At 46.4% G+C, this 17598-nt stretch overlaps 1 protein-coding gene and 1 non-coding gene across 4 annotated transcripts; one reads left to right on the forward strand and one right to left on the reverse strand.

The window, feature by feature from the left end:
• The first annotated feature begins 829 nt into the window (after positions 1-829).
• Positions 830-12047, forward strand: HIF1AN (hypoxia inducible factor 1 alpha subunit inhibitor). 3 transcript variants are annotated; one of them, XM_014467097.2, is made up of 8 exons: positions 830-1053; positions 1335-1585; positions 4342-4490; positions 7424-7569; positions 8543-8649; positions 8954-9017; positions 9249-9359; positions 10195-12047. In XM_014467097.2, exons 1-8 carry the CDS (start codon positions 877-879, stop codon positions 10237-10239), a joined length of 1050 nt encoding a protein of 349 aa, XP_014322583.1. In that variant the 5' UTR covers positions 830-876; the 3' UTR covers positions 10240-12047. The 3 variants fall into 3 exon arrangements, 2 of the variants coding, with proteins under 2 accessions (XP_014322583.1, XP_014322585.1); XR_002826018.1 differs by having other exon boundaries at positions 851-1053; positions 8954-9018; positions 9254-9359; XM_014467099.2 differs by lacking the exon at positions 9249-9359 and having other exon boundaries at positions 851-1053.
• Positions 3531-3634, reverse strand: LOC111823035. Its single transcript, XR_002826025.1, has one exon. It is a non-coding gene; the product is annotated as a U6 spliceosomal RNA (small nuclear RNA).
• Positions 12048-17598: the final 5551 nt, after the last annotated feature.

The raw sequence follows: 17598 nt of genomic DNA on the forward strand, positions 1-17598 counted from the left end.
GATTAGGGACATTAATTATATTTTTGCTATATAACCTCATTGCCAGAGTGATAGCCTATCATAGTCATAAGTCCTGTTCTTCTTCAAGGGGAGAGACTTATTATATAGGGCATGTAACCCATGGGATGGAAATCTTTGGATCTATCTTAGAATTTGACCTCCAACAGCCAGCCATAAGAACTAAGTAAGCAATAGATGTCATTGATAGGGCCTTTAATAATCAATATAAATTGTTTGAATATGTGGGATGCTCATGCTTGACTATAACATTGGTCCCATAGCAAAAATATCTTCAAGTAGAGGAGATGGTGATACAAGTAGAAAAATCAAATGATGCCTAACAAACAAACAAACAAGCAACCCCGTCTTTGCTTTTAAAAGAATTCAACTTGCCATATATCTTTTGCAAAGGCCTTCAAAGCAACCTTTGCCCACATCCTGCAACACCCTCCCCCGCCCCCCCCCATCCTCCCCTCTCCACAGCATCTATCAATCTGACAACTGCTTTTCCTTCTGACTCCCTTAGGTAGGTCAATCATTTGCTTCTCTCCTCGCTAAACTTGCCTCCTTCTTTGCCTGTTGTGTAGGCCTGGGCACACTGAGGCAGCAATACTATTTTGTGAATTGGTTAACCGGGTTAGCAACTCTCATCAGTGGGACTCACGTCTAGCCCAGGTCTTCAGGGGCGGAGCCTAGGGTGTAGCGCTGTTGGTCACCAATAGGAGGCGCTCCCCCACGTCTTGGCTCCGCGTTTTTGTTTTTGTTTTTGTGCTTCTGGGCCGCTCTTTCTCGCAGCCCGTCTCTATGGTTTCCGTTGTGTTTTCTCCGGAATAGGCGGGGCTTCCGGTTCCGGCGGGGCCGTCCCTAGCGGCGGAAATGGCGGCTACGGCGGCGGAGGCCGCGGCCTCAGGCTCTGGAGGACCCCGGGAAGAGGCTGAGGCCCCCGGCCCCGCCTGGAATGAGTCCCAGCTGCGAAGTTACAGCTTCCCGACGCGGCCCATCCCGCGTCTGAGCCAGAGCGACCCCCGGGCGGAGGAGTTCATCGAGAATGAGGTAGGGGGCGGGGCCGTGTCCCCTGCGGGAGCGGGGGAGGGAGCAGGTCGGGAGGAGAGGTCAAAGGCGAGCGACGATGGAGGTGGGACCTGGCTGGGCGGTGGACTGGGGCCTGAGGGGCGCTGGAGAGGGAGGCCGGGAGAAACGGGACTTGCGGGGTTCGTGTTGGCGAGCAGACGGGGTTACTCGGAAGTTGGGAAGTAGCTGGAATGACGGAACCAGAGCCCACCGGTCCTCGGGGTGACTTCCTTTGTGCTGCTTCACCTGATGTTTCCCCTTAGGAGCCTGTGGTGCTGACCGACACGAATCTCGTGTATCCTGCCCTGAAATGGGACCTGGACTACTTGCAAGAGAACATTGGCCACGGAGACTTCTCTGTGTACAGCGCCAGCACCCACAAGTTCCTGTACTACGACGAGAAGAAGATGGCCAATTTCCAGAACTTTAAGCCCAGGTCCAACAGGGAGGAGATGAAGTTCCATGAGTTTGTGGAGAAACTGCAGGATATCCAGCAGCGAGGAGGAGGAGAGAGGTACGGTCCCGGTGGTGGGTTTCTGTCGGCTCGGAGGCAGGCCTTTTCTTTGCCGGCACTCGTGTGAGGAGACGGAGGAGCTGGGCGCGTTCTCAGAGTGGAGGGATGAGAGGGTGACGACCCGTGCACTGTGGTTCTCTAGTTCTTTGTCAGCTTCATAAAGTGAGGGTCACCGTTGCCTACCAGGGTCCGGTAGGTGAACAAAAATGAAGTCGTTTGGGTAAAAACTACCGTGAGGCGAAATGTATACACCCCGTTCCAAGTCAGAAGTCGCGACTTGACTTGTATCCATTTGGGAGTTCCGTTTCAGGACTGCCAGATATTCAGGTTTTTCAAGAGAAGCCAGAAATCGAGGATTTTTACTTAAGATCTTTTTACTTAAATGTGCACAGCTAATTCACATTTTTAAAGATGCTGCAAGGAGCCGAACGGAAATGTCTGTTGTTGGATTTGGCCTTGAGATGACCCGTTTGCAGGCTAGTGGCTGGGGATAGTTAAGGCCGAAGAGTTACGTAAATGTTGAGATTCTGGGGTGAAGGATATTAGGGTCCTCTAGCTTAGGGGAGAGCAGATTAGGTTTGGGGAGGGGCGTATATTGATGTTCCAGGTGGTACTGGCAATAGCAAAGGCAACACACACACACAGAAGTGTTTCTTTCTTTCTGCTTTCATGCCTGTGTAGGAGGACAGCCTCTTAGGTAGGTCCCAGACAGCATTGCGTCTGGGGAATTGCTTTCACTAAGTTCATGGCGAACGACCCTCTGCATCTCACCTTGGTGCCCCGTCTTAACCTTCCTGCCTCAGTTCTCTTTCTTACTCCCTGTTAGCAGTATGTGGCTGAGTGAATGAATTTGAAATATCTTTTTTCCATCTTCCTGACACTTAGCAGTTACACAATGAGAGGACTTTGACTAAAAGAGTTTCCAGAGTCTGAACTATGATTGATCTGTTATTTTTGTTTTATAAAGCCTGATTGAGTTGAGTTGTCTCATGCATTAATTTCCTCAAAATTAACAGCATGTACGTGTGCGCGCATACGCATAGACACATCCAACGTTCAGATTGAGAGCTATTTAAATAGCGCTGGTGGAGTGTAATTCCATTTAATGAACATATGTACTAGAATAAGCATGAGATAAAACACAAGAATCCCCTGGTTCCTCATTCACTTTAAGTTTCTTATCCTATAGTGAGAGCATTTCCCCCTCACTAAGTATGAGCTATGAGTGTAGTCTCTTCTTTATGGGTGACTCAAGGAAAAATTTTCCTATGAGCAAGTTTTACCCTACCTGCTGACTTGAGCATCAGCCAACTCCACTGCATAATTGTACAGGTTGTTGTGATTCTGGGATGAAGGCTATTAACATCCTCTTGAGCTCTTTTGGTATTTACTGTTTAGGTATAATGGAAAATGTTTAGATTCATGTTTCACGAATGGTCCTGCCTCTTTTAAAGTTACTTGTAAAATTTTTGTATGTGTATGTATATTATAATCTCTGGGAAGAGTCCAAAGGTTGCATTTGAGTCATGTCCCCAAAAAGGTAGCTAATGTTTCTAGCTTATTGCAATTTCTAGTTAAAGTGGCCTTAAACATCATGCTTCTAGGCACTGATAGCTTTGAGCCTTTTGAAGTAACATTCTCAGGACCAGGAAAGGACTGCTTCTGTATCTTACCTTCCAGCTTGTCCCCTGATTAATGTGTCTTGTGGGCTTGATTACGTGTGTCTGGGTTTTCATATACCTTAAGTAACTTCTGATCTTCCTTAGGGGTGTTAGGAGCCTTGGGCCTGATGAGGCATCTTCCTTCAGATGTAGAAAGCTGCTACAGAGAGGTGGCTGAATCAATTAAGATAAACTAGGCTTCACGCCAGAGCTCCGCAACTTTATTTCTCACTCACACTACATGTTCATCACAGGTCACCCGGAGTAGGCTGTGCTCTTTTTTGAGAAATATGAAACGCTTCACAAATCTGTGTGTCATCCTTGTGCAGGGGCATGCTAATCTTCTCTGTATCGTTCCAGTTTTAGTGTACGTGCTGCCTAAGTGAACAGAGGAGGAAGCTCTGCTCTTACATCATCATTTTCGCTTCAGGGCCCGGATTGGCCCAGTAGCTTCTATCTGAAACTTTGCAGTTGCTGTGGCAGAGAGAAAAGATGTGGTGGTAGTGTGTGCTGGTTCTTACAATTACAGTTTGGAAGCAACACAAGTCACTTCTGTGGACATTTCCTTGGCCAAAGCAAATTAAATGATCAAAGCAAGTTAAATGGCTTCAAAGGGGTACAGAAGAATAACGCTCCCGCAGGGAAGGAACCGGCTCTTGGTGAACAGCTATATGATTTGTTACAATGGCCATTGAGGGCCAAAGGGGATGCCTTGGGCCCTGAGAATCTCTGGAACAAGGGTGATTCATCATTGTAGGCTCTGTGGATAGACTTTGAGGAATCTATGAAAGAAATTGTATGAAAGTTCTGTGTATGTGCATTTTTCTGGGGAACCTTCCTTGGATTCTTAAAGGATTTATGCTGTGACCCAGAAAAACTTAATCACTTCTTTAAAGTAAGAAGTTTGGTATCCGAAGAAGGATAGTTAAGGATTCAGTTCTGTGAGAATCCATGTTGGTTAAGATTCACATGATAGTGGTTGTTCTCTGTGGGTGATGATATTGTGGGTTTAGCTTAGATTTCCAGATGTGGGGAGGCCATGCCAAGGGACTGTGTGTACATGCACTAATGGGATCTTCTTCTTGGGGAACATAGGTTGTATCTGCAGCAAACACTCAATGACACTGTGGGCAGGAAGATTGTCATGGACTTCTTGGGTTTTAACTGGAACTGGATTAATAAGCAACAGGGAAAGCGTGGCTGGGGGCAGCTGACCTCCAATCTGCTGCTCATCGGCATGGAAGGTAAGAAATCTTTCAGAAAGCAGCATAGCTTGGAGTCATTCAAACCCGGTTCCTAATCCTGTGTCCACTATTTATTCCCTCCTTGACTTTGAACAAGTCACTTAACTTCTCAAGCCTCAGCCACCTCATCTGCAAAAGGACCATGATAGTATTTTATAAGTAGCTGTGAAGGTGAAATAAGATAATTTATGTTGTTTTTAAGATAGTTTCATGCACTCTAAAAAGTTTTCCCTTCCTTAGTTATTGTGTGAATGTGTATACTCAGATATTAGGGATCTCTGCAGTATTGCTTTTCTCTATTGGATCTGTTTGTATTCAAAAGATTTTTATCCCAGTAGAAGAGGGAATGTATTTTTCCAATATAAGCTGAACCTTAACTTCTGAACAAATAATACATTCATGGGGTTAAATTCAAAAGGTATAAATAGATATGTAGTGATAAATCTCTCTTCCACACCCAGTTTCTCTCCCTGGAAGCACCACATGTTATTAGTTGACTGTGTATCCTGCTAGAGAATTTTATGTACACACAAGCAAATATGTGAATATGTTCTTTCATGTGTTTGTTTTTTTTCTTTTGAATAAAATGAGAAGCCTTTAAATTCCAGTCAGAACAAGGAGAGCTACTTATCTCATTCTTATTATTTCCAGCACTAGCTGGGTGACAGGCTCATACTAAGTAAATGGTGAATAAATTGGGTTGAACAAGGAAGCAGAGTAATTATTCATTCTTGTTCACTGCTGGACTCAGATCTCTCCGCCCTTTGATTATCCTTTCTTCAGATTTAGGCGCAGTTTATGGATTGACTTTTTTTTTTTTTTTTTTTTTTTTTTTAAATATATTTTATTGATTTTTTACAGAGAGGAAGGGAGAGAGATAGAGAGTCAGAAACATCGATGAGAGAGAAACACCGATCAGCCGCCTCCTGCACATCCCCCACTGGGGATGTGCCCGCAACACAGGTACATGCCCTTGACCGGAATCGAACCTAGGACCCTTCAGTCCGCAGGCCGACGCTCCATCACCTGAGCCAAACCGGTTCCGGCTATGGATTGACTTTTAACCTGTCCCTTGGAAACCAACTCTTGGTTGACCTGTCAGGAGCCAGTTCTAGTTTACTTGACTCTGCATTTTTTTTTCTTTTAAATATATTTTTATTAATTTCAGGGAGAGGAGAAAAAGATAGAACATTAGTGATGATAGAGAATCATTGATCGGCTGCCTCCTGCACACCCTGCACTGGGGATTGAGCCCACAACCTGGGCATGTGTGCCCTGACCAGGAATCGAACTGAGATCTCCTGGTTCATGGGTCGACGCTCAACCACTGAGCCACATCAGCTGGTTTTTTTGACTCTGCATTTTTCTGTTGCCTTGTCCTCTGGTAGGGTGTAGGCAAGTGGATTTGTCGGGTAGAGTTGAGAGAGCAGACCCCCTTTGCGGATGCCAGGGACTCTCAGCATTTACGAAGGCAGCTGTCTTGACCCACCCAGGTAGACCTGGAGAATGTCTTCTACACTCCATGCCCTGCAGGGGCCCTTAAGTTTTTAAGGATTGTGCGAAGGATAAACAACATACGTGGCCCCAGTTATAATGAGTAGATAGAGCACATACTAGGGCAGAACTAATTCAAGGTGGCATTTAAAATAATTTGCTTTATTCAAGTTGAATAGCTCTCTTTTAGGAATCTGATTCGTACCCCTATGAGAATCAACATCCCCAGTGTTGCTCTAAGAAGTGTTGCACCTCACAGGTGTGTTGACGTGGGAGGAAAGGTTGAGAATCTTTGCCCTCCAAAAGGGCTACTCAGGCACACTCTCCCGGGAACATGTTCGGGCCTTTCCGTTCCCCTCTCTTCTTCCCCCACAGGTGTGTATCTCCTAAACTCTAAGGGTTCCCATGAGACTGCAGCCAGGGGAGCAGTGGGCGGCTGCAGCTCGTCCTGGGCTAACCCCCAGAACCTGTCTCCTTCTCTCTGACTCTCCAGTGAGCTGACAGCAGCTATGCCTCGGCTCATTTCTTTCCCATAAGGTTTCTAGAGAGCCAAAGCATCCCTGCCTAGTCTCTCTCCTGTCGCTTCTCTCGTAGAGACAGTTTGTTTCACTGTCCCCAGCTTTAATAAACGTATTCTCAAAATAAAGAATAAAAAACGAGCTACCCAAAGCAAGTACGTATTCATGCAACTTAAAATGACTAGTTAACTCCATCAAAGAAGATCATGCAGAGCAAAGAAGGGCATTGTTGATACCAGTCATTTCATTTGTTTCTAACTCTTGTTTTACTGCCCTTGAATTCTTGCCATGGTCAAGAAGCGTATAAGTATATATAATATATTACTTTGTTAGACTTGTGAGTATGATTTTAATGCGCTATTGCTTCCAGTAAGGGCAACAGCCATCATTTAAGAAAGTCTACTTTGCTAATTAATGTTGAATCCTTATTGCTGGACTTATTACTGATTAAAAGTGTAACACCACCCTGGCTGGTGTGGTTCAGTTGTTTGAGCATGGTCCCATGCACCAAAAAGTTACTGGTTTGATTCCCGGTGGTTTGATTCTCCGTGGTTTGATTCTCGGTTAGGACTGATGCCAGGATTGCCTGCTCCATCCCCGGTAGGTGGCGTGCAGGAGGCAGCCGATTGATGTTTTGTTCTCACATCTGTTTTTCTTTCACTCTCCTTATCCCTTCCTCTTCAAAAATCAATAAAAAAATATTTTTAAAAAATACCTCCTCAAATATATATATATATTTTAAAAAGTGTAACACCTAATTCGCTGAGATTTTAATTGCCATCTCCCTGATTCTGCCTGATTTTTTTATTAGGAAGCCTTAGCTGAGTGGGCAGGCTGGTTTCTCTCCAGCACGGGGCCCTGTGTTCCAGCCTGTGCAATAGAGGCACTGCTCTGAATAAGAAAATGTCTTTCTTCTTCCAGGAAATGTGACACCTGCTCACTATGATGAACAGCAGAACTTCTTTGCTCAGATAAAGGGCTACAAGCGATGCATTTTATTCCCCCCGGATCAGTTTGAGTGCCTCTACCCATATCCTGTTCATCATCCGTGTGACCGACAGAGCCAGGTGAGCTCCTGATCTGAGGAAGGTACAGAACTCCTTGGGGATCCAAGGTTGGCATGACTTTCCCCTTCCTTGTGGTGGTATGCTAGGTTTGGACAAACTCAGAGGATAATTTCACAGTGTAGCTCATACAGGGTGGGGCAAAGTAGGTTTACAGTTGTTCATATGGAAAATAATACAGTAATTAATTAATAATACAAGAATAAACTGTTTCACATACAACTCTAAACCTCCTTTTGTCCCACCCTGTATATTTCAGGCCTCTGTGGAAGTCCCCACATGTTTATAAATATAAACAGCCCTGTAGAGCTAATTCTGGAGGGCAGACCCTACGGTTGATGCTGATGGAGTCAGGTCACCACCCTGTTTGATTGGATTAATAGTTCATGGAACAAAATGTGTTTATGTCTCTATTGGATTTAATAACTGTTTTCTTTTGTCATGGATGCTCTCACTTTTTGATAAAAAGGAGGACGAATAGAATTGAGATATGTCACTTAATGTCTTTTCTGGATCCAAGTGAGGTATATGGTTTACTTTGTGGCCAAACAAAGAGGTCCTTTTCTTCTTAAATTGAAAGCTGCCTAGTTACTTCATGTAGGAATTTTGACTGGTTAGAAAGTGTGTCTGGGAGAAAGTTCCTGAAGGTTTGAGTGAAGGATGAGTCCTCATTATTCATATCTGCAGGCCATGAGTAGGTTTTCTGACCTGCAAGCTGTGATGTTTGGCTTCTGACCTCAGGAGCCCTGAAGCCGAGGATTCTTTACCACTCAGTATTGAGTGTGGCCTCGCTACATCGTCCTCTGAGAGACTGTGTATTTTTAACATATGTTGTGTTTTCTGCTGGATATAAATTTTAAGTCTCTTTTTTTTTAAGCCATCTTTGTAGACTACCAGAGTAACTTTCACATAGTCCTTAATGATAAAAATTTGGTGATCGACTGATTTTTTTTTTTCTTTCTCTTGAACCTCTCAGGTGGACTTTGACAATCCTGACTACGAGAGGTTCCCCAATTTCCAGAACGTGGTTGGTTACGAAACAGTGGTTGGTCCTGGTGATGTTCTTTACATCCCAATGTACTGGTGAGGAGGGGGCTAGGACTGAGGACTTCTTGGGAGCTTTCTTTTCCATTTTCTGAAAAGCCTTATCTGTGTCCCTTGAGTTGTGACAGGATTGGTCTAATGTGATCTACAGGAAGGTTGGCATATCCAGATGTGAGCATCCTGAACATGGGGGAAATCACAACCCTCTCTCTAGCCCCATGGTGTGTGTGAGAGGAGCATGAAGATCCTGTCCTCTTTATTTCTCTTAGCTGGACTCCTAGTTTCCCGTCCCTCCCTCTGAAAAGTATTGGTGGCAAACAGGAACCTGTTTATTTTCTTGCAGGTGGCATCACATAGAGTCATTACTAAATGGGGGGATTACCATCACTGTGAACTTCTGGTATAAGGTGAATATGGGTTTTTTTCCTAGATGGGGCTGGGGTGAGGTAGGTGTAATACATTATTTGGGGATAGAGTGGGGAGGTTGGCTATTTCTGGAGTGATCCCAGGTCTCTGGGGAGATGAAGAGGAATGGGCTTGAACGGTATTTCTTAGAAGGGAGGATGGTGCCTAGGTATAGTGGGTGACACCGAAGCTTTCTGCTAAAGACATTTCCTGAGCTGCTGCTTCCTTTGCAGGGGGCCCCCACCCCTAAGAGAATTGAATATCCTCTCAAAGCCCATCAGAAAGTGGCCATAATGAGAAACATTGAGAAGATGCTTGGAGAGGCCTTGGGGAACCCACAAGAGGTATGTGGCTGCCCCAAGGTGGCACTCCTGTGGTTTGGTGGCAGTGATCAGGGAAAGTCAGGATTGGTGTCACATTCTCCATAGCTCCTCTGTTTCATATCTGTTATCCTCTCCATAGAGGTTATGGGTATGTTCAGAAAAGCCTTGTTTTCTGCTGAGAGCTGGGCCTGACTGGCGGATCAATTATAATCTGTTCCATGCTAGTAGTAATGTTCCCCGTGGGGCTTGTGTGCCAGCTGGGACCCCTGAGGGGATTCTTCTGGAACAGGAAGTGAGCAGTAAAGCATCTCCTCACACTCTCCAGCTGTGCCAAGGCTCTTCTAGATTGAGACCTGCTTCCCACATAGGTGTGCCAGTGGCTCATCGGGCAAATGGGGGAGGTTTGTATTCGTAACACTCTAGCCTCCATCCTGTGGGTATCCTCAGCATCCAAAGGACCTGTGGGGTTTCGAGATGGCATTACCCTCGATTGCAGGTGATCTTTTCAGTATATAAAGGCATGTAACATTCTTAAGGCACATTTAAGAAACATGCAAACACTCTTGGGTATTTGAGGATTATTAGTCCTCTGACCTTCTGTCTGTTGTTTGGTGCTGCTTACAAATACAGGGTATTGTGAGAGGGAAGATAATACAAGGTGAGCACAAAGAAGATAGCCATGCCCCGGAACACTGGGTTGACCTTCAGGAAGAGAGTTGGTTAGAGGGCATACAAGATTGAATGAAAGCTTTCTCCTTCCCCTTGGCTAGACATTGAATGTCTTTAGACACATACCTGTCCGGCTCCAGGGTCTGGGAACAGGCAGTTCTAACTGGCTCCTCATGTCTTTTTGCAGGTGGGGCCCTTGTTGAACACAATGATCAAGGGCCGATACAACTAGCCTGCCAGGAGTCGAGGCCTCCTGCCAGGTGACTGCTAGCTCATCCACACCGCTTCATTGATGAGGACAGGAGACTCCAAGCACTAGTATTGCACGAAGCACTTAATGGACTGGACTCTTGCCATGGCCCTGGAGGCAGGTGTTTGGGACAAGGCAGGGTGGTTGGCGAGCCACTCCCATTTGGAGGGACTTGGTGCCCTTGCCTCTGTGCCCCAGCACCTTCTCTCCCTGCCCCCCTAAAGTTCTGCATTCAGTGTGTGGAGTTCCAGCTTCTGGTTTTCATCATGTCTGTGTGTGTCAGTCTGTCAACCTTGGGATGTGTGTATGCGTGTGTGTGCATGCACACCCATGTTGTCTCTGTTCCTTGCGCCCTTCTGGATCAGGACCCCACTCTGGCCCAGACCTATCTCCTGCAACCTCCGTGCCTCAGCCTGAGATAGAGGAGATGCTCTTGGATGCCCGCTACATCAGGCTACAGGGCCAGAGCTATCCTGATGTTTAGGTCGGTCGGCTTCCTTCAGGTTTCACAGAATCAGGTTCTAGGGTGGGTGGGAATGGCTACTGGGACTCTACTGGGGAGAGTGAGAAGGAGGCTTGCTTTGAGAGCCGGGAGAGCTTCCTATGAGAGAGAATTAGGTTCCAACTTGGACCTTCATGCTCAAGCCATACATAGAAAAGAGCCTTGGGACACAAGAACCAAGGATTGTGCATAAATTTCAAATTGCAGTTACATACAGCTCCTCTCTTTCAGCACCAGCTCTTACTCCCTGTGCTGAGTACCAAGGGAGTCCTCCTAGCATTGGCTTCTCTAGGTTCTATGGGTGCACACCTCTGTGCAGTGTGTGTGTGTGTGTGTGTGTGTGTGTGTGTGTGTTCACACTGGCCTGCCTCTCTGCTTACCAAGTCTCTCTACTGCTTAACTCTACTGCAGTGGGAACCCCAGGGCAGTACTGCCTGACCTAACCTAAAGATTTTAAACTCAGTTTCAGCCATTGGATGTTGGTCAGGTCTCACTGCAACCTGCCTGAGGCTGACTGGCTAGAGCCTTTTCTGCCTAGGCAGGCGACACGCTCTATGTCTGAAGAGCTTCCTGGCTCAGTAGACAAAATGGGGTCAAGCTTTAGCAGCTAACTCACTACCTGTCATCCACCTCATGACAAGGACAAAAATGTAGCCTTGTCTCTTAAAGCCAGCACCTCTGCCAGACCCCACTAATGTTCCACAAACACCCTCAAAAGTCAGGGCAACTGGTGGAGCACAGAAGTATAATTTCCTTTTCACAGCTACTTAGGAGAACCCCTCAGGGCTGCAGCTTACCACTGGGCAGCTGTGCACTGCACAACTCGAAGGGCCCTCTTCACATGTATTCAGTGGGATTGGGCAGTGTGGTGGCCCTGTGTCTTGTCACCTCCACTTCCATCTCATGTCCCTTCTCTCTGGAAGGAAAGAGGAGGTGGAGTATTTGGGTTTCTGTCTTTTTTTCTTTTTTCCTACCAAAGGTTTACTTCAGTGTCTGAGCTATGGCTCTTACCCCCAAGCTCAGTTTACAGTTACAGTGCACTGATGGACTGAGGATGCGTGTGTTTGTGTGTGCGCATCTGTGTATGTATTTTAAGTACCCGATTCTGGGTTCTCTGATGCACTGTGTGTGCGTGCAAACACGGTACCTTCTCAAGTGTAGTTCTTTCAAATATAGCCAATGCTGGAAAATGTGATCGCAGTGATCTCCATCTCTCCATCTCTTTTTGGGAAAGAGGAGCACACAGAGAAACCAAGGCAAACGGAGGATAAACTTGACCACAACCACACTTTGAAAGAGAGCAGATTGTTTTTGTTCTCCTTAGCAGGTCTGCTGCATTACTGGGTCAGCCTGCAAAGATGTGGGTGGTGTGCAGCAGGGAGGTGTGTGCCACGCAGCTGGTCCTTGCTGGGCGCTGTGCTGACCTAAGGGGAATGGGGGGCAGGGACCTGCACAGGATTGGTTGTGATCCTTGGGTAATATAATACTGACCCCTGATTATTAGACACCTAATGTGTGCCTAGTGCTTTTATCTGTGTTCCTCACTATCCTGCAAGGTAGATGTTCTCATTTTACAGGTGAAGAAATGGGCTTAGAGAGGTTAAGCAATTTGTGGCAATCAGGATTCCAGCCTATGCTGTTTGGCTACAAACCCCTGCTGTTCCTTTGCCACCAATGTTGATTCTTTTACCTCCTCCCTTGTACTACCTCAGATCTCATTCCACTGGACACTGTCTTGTGCTGGCGAGTTTAGCCCAAGAGAGTGCAGAAGATACAGCAGTGGGTGACAACTCTCCTGGGCTCCAGCTAAAGACATCTGGGGGAAACTGCCGGGAAGCCATGTAACACGTTCAGAGTGCTGCAAGGAGCTGCGGGGAGACAAGTTCTAGATCCCATTGTGTTCCTAGTGTGTCCTTGAGTAGGTTCCATGACTTCTCCCAGCTTGCTTCTACATTGATAGAATTGAAGACCTAGTTCTAGGTGCTCACTAAGAACCTTGATTCATGTTCTGCTGTTTCCTTATCCCCCAAGGAAGAGGTTGAGTCTTTTGCCTTTACTTGCCTAGGTTAGGGCCATTTCGGCTCAAATTCTACTTGGGACAGAGGAATCATTTGTGCTGTGTTACCCCTATTGTGGAGGTAGACACCATGGGAAGGTGGGGGGTTGTGTCTGTATGGAGGTCAGCCATGTTGCAGGCTCCTATTTTTACACCAGTAGGTACAGAGGAAACTACTCTCTTGTGAAGTCAGATATTGTTGGGGGGTTGGAGTTTGGGGGATGGAGGAGGGGCTGTTCTGGGCATCAGTTGAGCAGATGCCCAGGATGCCTGGGGGAGACCAGCTTCCCCTACAAATCAGAGCTCTAAATTACAAGGTTTTTACCAACGCGAACAGTTGGGGGACGTCGTCTGCTCTCATTTGCGTAATGGTTTCTGTCACTGGTGATTAGACACAGGATGAAGGAAAAGAAATTTGACAATTAGGAATGAGCCATCATTAATCTGAATCTGTTAGGAGACAGAGAGGGGAAGAATCCTTATCACTGGGCCAGCCAGTGTGGGGAGACCCTCCTGCCCCCCAGAGATACACCCCTTTATTGTTCCCACAAGGAGGCTGAGGTGGTATTTCTTAAGACAGACGAGATGGGCCCAGTCTCCAGCCTGAGATGGACACAGGAACACACGTACAGGCACGAGCCAGCACGGAGAGATGGTTGTCAAGTGCACCGTAGGGCAAAGACTAACAATGGAGTACTTTTGATAGGTGCTATTTGTGAAGAATGTTTTTGTAATCAGCTCTCCAGGTGCCCTACCAGTGGCAAGTAATTATTACATTTCAATCCTGTAGAGCGGAGGAAACCTGGTCTTTATCCTCTAGGACAGCGGTTCTCAACCTGGGGGTCGAATGACTCTTTCACAGGGGTCACCTAAGACCATCGGAAAACACATATATAATTACATATTGTTTTTGTGATTAATCACTATGCTTTAATTATGTTCAATTTGTAACAATGAAATTGGGGGTCACCACAACATGAGGAACTGTATTAAAGGGTCACAGCATTAGGAAGGTTGAGAACCACTGCTCTAGGAGCTTCTGCCTAGTTGGAGAAGAAACCACAGGAAACCACCAGAAGTTATGAGAGCATGGATTGTGCACTCTGTGAGGACAAGATTAGAGGCTGCTGAGGAAGGAGGGAGACCAGCAGAAAGCAGAGCTCTTCCTCCAGGCTTCTCTAAGCACCTGGACTCCCCAGAAAGGGATTCTGGGCCTCCCAGCAACATTGGTTCCCCCCACAGTACAGCTTAGTTACATGGAGGGCACTGAGGCCCCCGCCCAGATGTGTGAGCAGGTAATAAGATTAACGAAAAGGCTCAGTCTTAGGAGTGGAGAGTGCCAGTTTGGATCTTCTTACTTTTCTGACCTGTGATAGTTGTGTTTATTTACCCAAGATTAGTGCATCTGTTCTCTGTGTGCTCTGTCCTCTTGCTGTTTTGTCCATTCTGTACCTTCCGGTTTAGCTTTTCTAACTCTGCTAGTCTTCAGCCAGCTCTGCTTAATCCTCACAGGTCTTGAGATCCTCAGCAGAGTCCTGCTGAAAACTTTTGGTGGATTTCTGGGGGATGAAGCCTCAGACACTGGCAGCCTTGAAGTCCAGGGGCCGCTGGTCAGTGAGGACTCCAGAGATGGGTGAGGGAGGGTGCTTAGAGAGTTGTGAACAGTGGAGAACAAATGAGAGGGTATTGGGCAGGAGAATTCCCAGTAGTGAGGCCTGGCAAGTCAGGGAGGGAGGAAGAACCAGTTTGTTTTTCCATTTAAATGCATCTGTGTGCCTTAGGGTCAAGCATTTCAGGGATGGGGGCATTTCTCAGGTGTGTTTTTTAAAAAATTTGTTTTTGTCGTTTATCCTCACTCAAGGATATTTTTTTCTATTGATTTTTAGATAGAGTAAGTGGGAGGGGGGGATAGAGACAGACAGACATCCATCAGTTTGAGAGAGAGACATTGATTGGTTATCTCCTGCACCCCAAAAGGCTGGGGATCAAAACCTGCAACCCAGGTATGTGCCCATGACTGGGAATTGAACCCATGACCCTTCAGTGCATGGGCCAATGCTCTCACCACCAGCCAGGGCTCTCAGGTGTTTTTGGCGATGCCCCGAGTCACCAAGTTTAGCTTTCTTTTCATTTCAGTGTTTTCTGGGAGGAAACGGCATATCGAGTAGTCCTGTGTCAGGAGCGGAGATCTTAGGTGGTGAGAAAGGCCCGGGAAGTTGGGGCAGCAGGCAACAGGGACCAGCGGTCAGCTTATACCCACGCTCTCTGCACTCCAAGTGTTTAAGTACAGGAGCTGATCATGGGCCTCGCTTTCTTCCCCACCTAAAATCTGGTCTTCGAGTAACATTGGGAAGCAGAAGTGTCCTTAACTTCAGTGAGAAACATCCTAACACAGTGTTTAAAATCATGGATTTTGGAATCCAATGTATTTCGTTCAGATTTCTAGCTTTGCTAACTTGCCAGCTGGGTTTGACTTAACCTCTCTGAGCCTGTTTCCTCAATTATAATGGTATGTGTGGTAGGGAAGGGTAGTGGTGGTGGTGGTTACATTATGTGACTTATTCAGGAACTTGATTTCAGTGATTCCTTCCTTAATTAAAGCATAGGGAAGAATAAGGAAAATACCCTGGAGAAACCCATGTTGAGCTGGGATCAGACAGAAGAGCCTTGTTACCTAAACCTGTCCCAGAGGGAGGGAAAAAAGGAACGAGTCTGAGATCTGCCTCGTCGGCCAGGCTTTACTGCTGTCTACAGCAGCCTGGGGACAGGGTGGGAAGCTGTCAGGTAAGAGTGCTCTTTACACTGAGTTCCCCTTACACCTGGTGAAGCTGTTGCCAACCTCACACTGAGATACCTTGGCAGTCAAATCAGGTCCCCTTGGTTCAATTTTATCCCATGCCCCTCGATGTATTTAAGTTGGATTGTTCTAGGACAGAGGCATTCAGAAGAGAATTCAGATATACATAAGACAGGGCTCTTAATAGCTACCATTTGTGGAGCGCCCTGGAGCATTTTTGTTTCAGACCCTGTGCTTGCAGTTCAGTGGGGGCAACAAGCAAGCAATTAGCATTACAGGTGCACAGAGGAGAAACACCTGACAAGCTCAGTAGGCTTCCTGCAGGAAGTAATATATTTAAGCTGATATGCTTGAAAGATAACCAGGGGTTGGGGAGTAGTAAAAGGCATGAATTTCTCCTCTGACTTCTCTCCCAGTTCCAAAACAAACACTCTGTTCCTCCATGTTTAAGGCTTTTGTTAATCACTCCTGGGAAGGGACTGTCAGCCAGGCAATGGACCTCAAGAAGAAGAAAGCCTTTTGGTTAGCCACGAATCTTTGAAAGTCATTTTGGTTTTTGGCCCAGGTTCATCCTGGGGTGCAGGTGGATTGGACTTGGTCGTTTGCAGTCCCTCTTCCTCAGAAGACTGGCCTCTGGAGCTGCCCTGCCACCCTACTTGGAAGAGCTGCTGGACTCAATTAATTCAGAACTCAACCCCAGATATATTCTGGCTGCCTGGATTTCTCCGCCTCTTCCACACATATCCCACTGATCTCCTAGGTTCTGCTCCCACCACTAGCCACTCTCCCCTCTCCGAACTGAGGCCCCCCCCCCCTCCCCATCCTCTTGTCCTCTGACCCTGGTCCCTAGCCATAGGTGAAAAGGACCCCTCTCTAACTTGTACTAAGCCCTCTCTGGACTATAGGCTATTCTGTAGTCACTTTGCATTCACCTGTTTGCTTCAAAATCTAAGCTACATCTGGGCTAGGTTTTTACTATCTTGAGTATATAGCAATATAGGGTATTGGTTGAGAATGAGAGCTGTACATACCTGTCTTTGAATCCTAGATCTGTTTGCTATGTGACCTTGGGCAAATGACAAACTGCCTGAAGCTCATCTTTATATATGTGGGGTAACATTACCTACCTTGTCAGGATTACATGAAGTGTGTTAAAAAGGACTTAACAGAGTGACTTGCATAGCAAGGGCCCAGTCATCAATGGCTTCTAGTGGTGCCAGCCCTCTCTCTTTCAAAGCCTTTACCTTTCTTTCCTATCTAACTTCCTGACTTAAGGTCCTGCTTCTAGTGTCAGGGCAAGTATAGTTGTCGGCTCATCAGCAAAGCAGAGGGAGGAGATTAACTTTACTGCTTATGTTATCAGTCTCTATCCCTTCATAGTGAACAGTTAGGGAATGTTCTTCCAAAATTTTTTTAATATTAAAAATATGTGAACCAGCCCTCGTCAGTTTGGCTCAGTGGATAGAGCGTCAGCCCTTGGACTGAAGGGTCTGGGGTTTGATTCCAGTCAAGAGCACATACCTCTGTTGCAGGCTCAATCCCCAGCCCTAGTCAGGGAGCATGGGGGAGGCAACCAATTGATGTGTCTGTCTCACCTCTATGTATTTCTGTCTCCTCTCCCACTCTCTAAAAATTCATGGAAAAAATGTCCTTGGGTGAGGGAGGATTAACAATAAAATAGAAATTAAAAAAATATGTGAACCATACTGCCATTGAAAATAGAAGGCATCAAACCTGCTGCCACTGGGTAAGAGGCACTGAAGGTGTGTGCAAGTTGACACACAGCAGGCAGGGACACGGGAGTCGAGGTTGATGCAGAGGCTGCCGTGCTGGTCTAGAGGTGTGCCACAGAATGGCTTGAGGTTCCCTTTAGGTTTTGTATATGAGTTTATTTGAGCCAAACTGATGACATGCTAGGAAGCAAGATCTCAAATGCTCCCCTTCAAGTTTTTGGATAGTGAGCCTTTGACTATATTGTTTGAGCAA

The sequence above is a fragment of the Myotis lucifugus genome, unplaced genomic scaffold, assembly GCF_000147115.1.
Source record: "Myotis lucifugus unplaced genomic scaffold, Myoluc2.0 scaffold_381, whole genome shotgun sequence".
Classification (NCBI taxonomy): domain Eukaryota; kingdom Metazoa; phylum Chordata; class Mammalia; order Chiroptera; family Vespertilionidae; genus Myotis; species Myotis lucifugus.

What these genes read in the sequence shown, in the direction of transcription:
- HIF1AN (XM_014467097.2), top strand. Translation starts at nt 877, where the DNA reads ATGGCGGCTACGGCGGCGGAGGCCGCGGCCTCAGGCTCTGGAGGACCC. An exon ending in CGTGTGACCGACAGAGCCAG is followed by an intron (nt 7,570 to 8,542) that starts GTGAGCTCCTGA and finishes TGAACCTCTCAG; the next exon opens with GTGGACTTTGACAATCCTGA. An exon ending in CTTTACATCCCAATGTACTG is followed by an intron (nt 8,650 to 8,953) that starts GTGAGGAGGGGG and finishes ATTTTCTTGCAG; the next exon opens with GTGGCATCACATAGAGTCAT.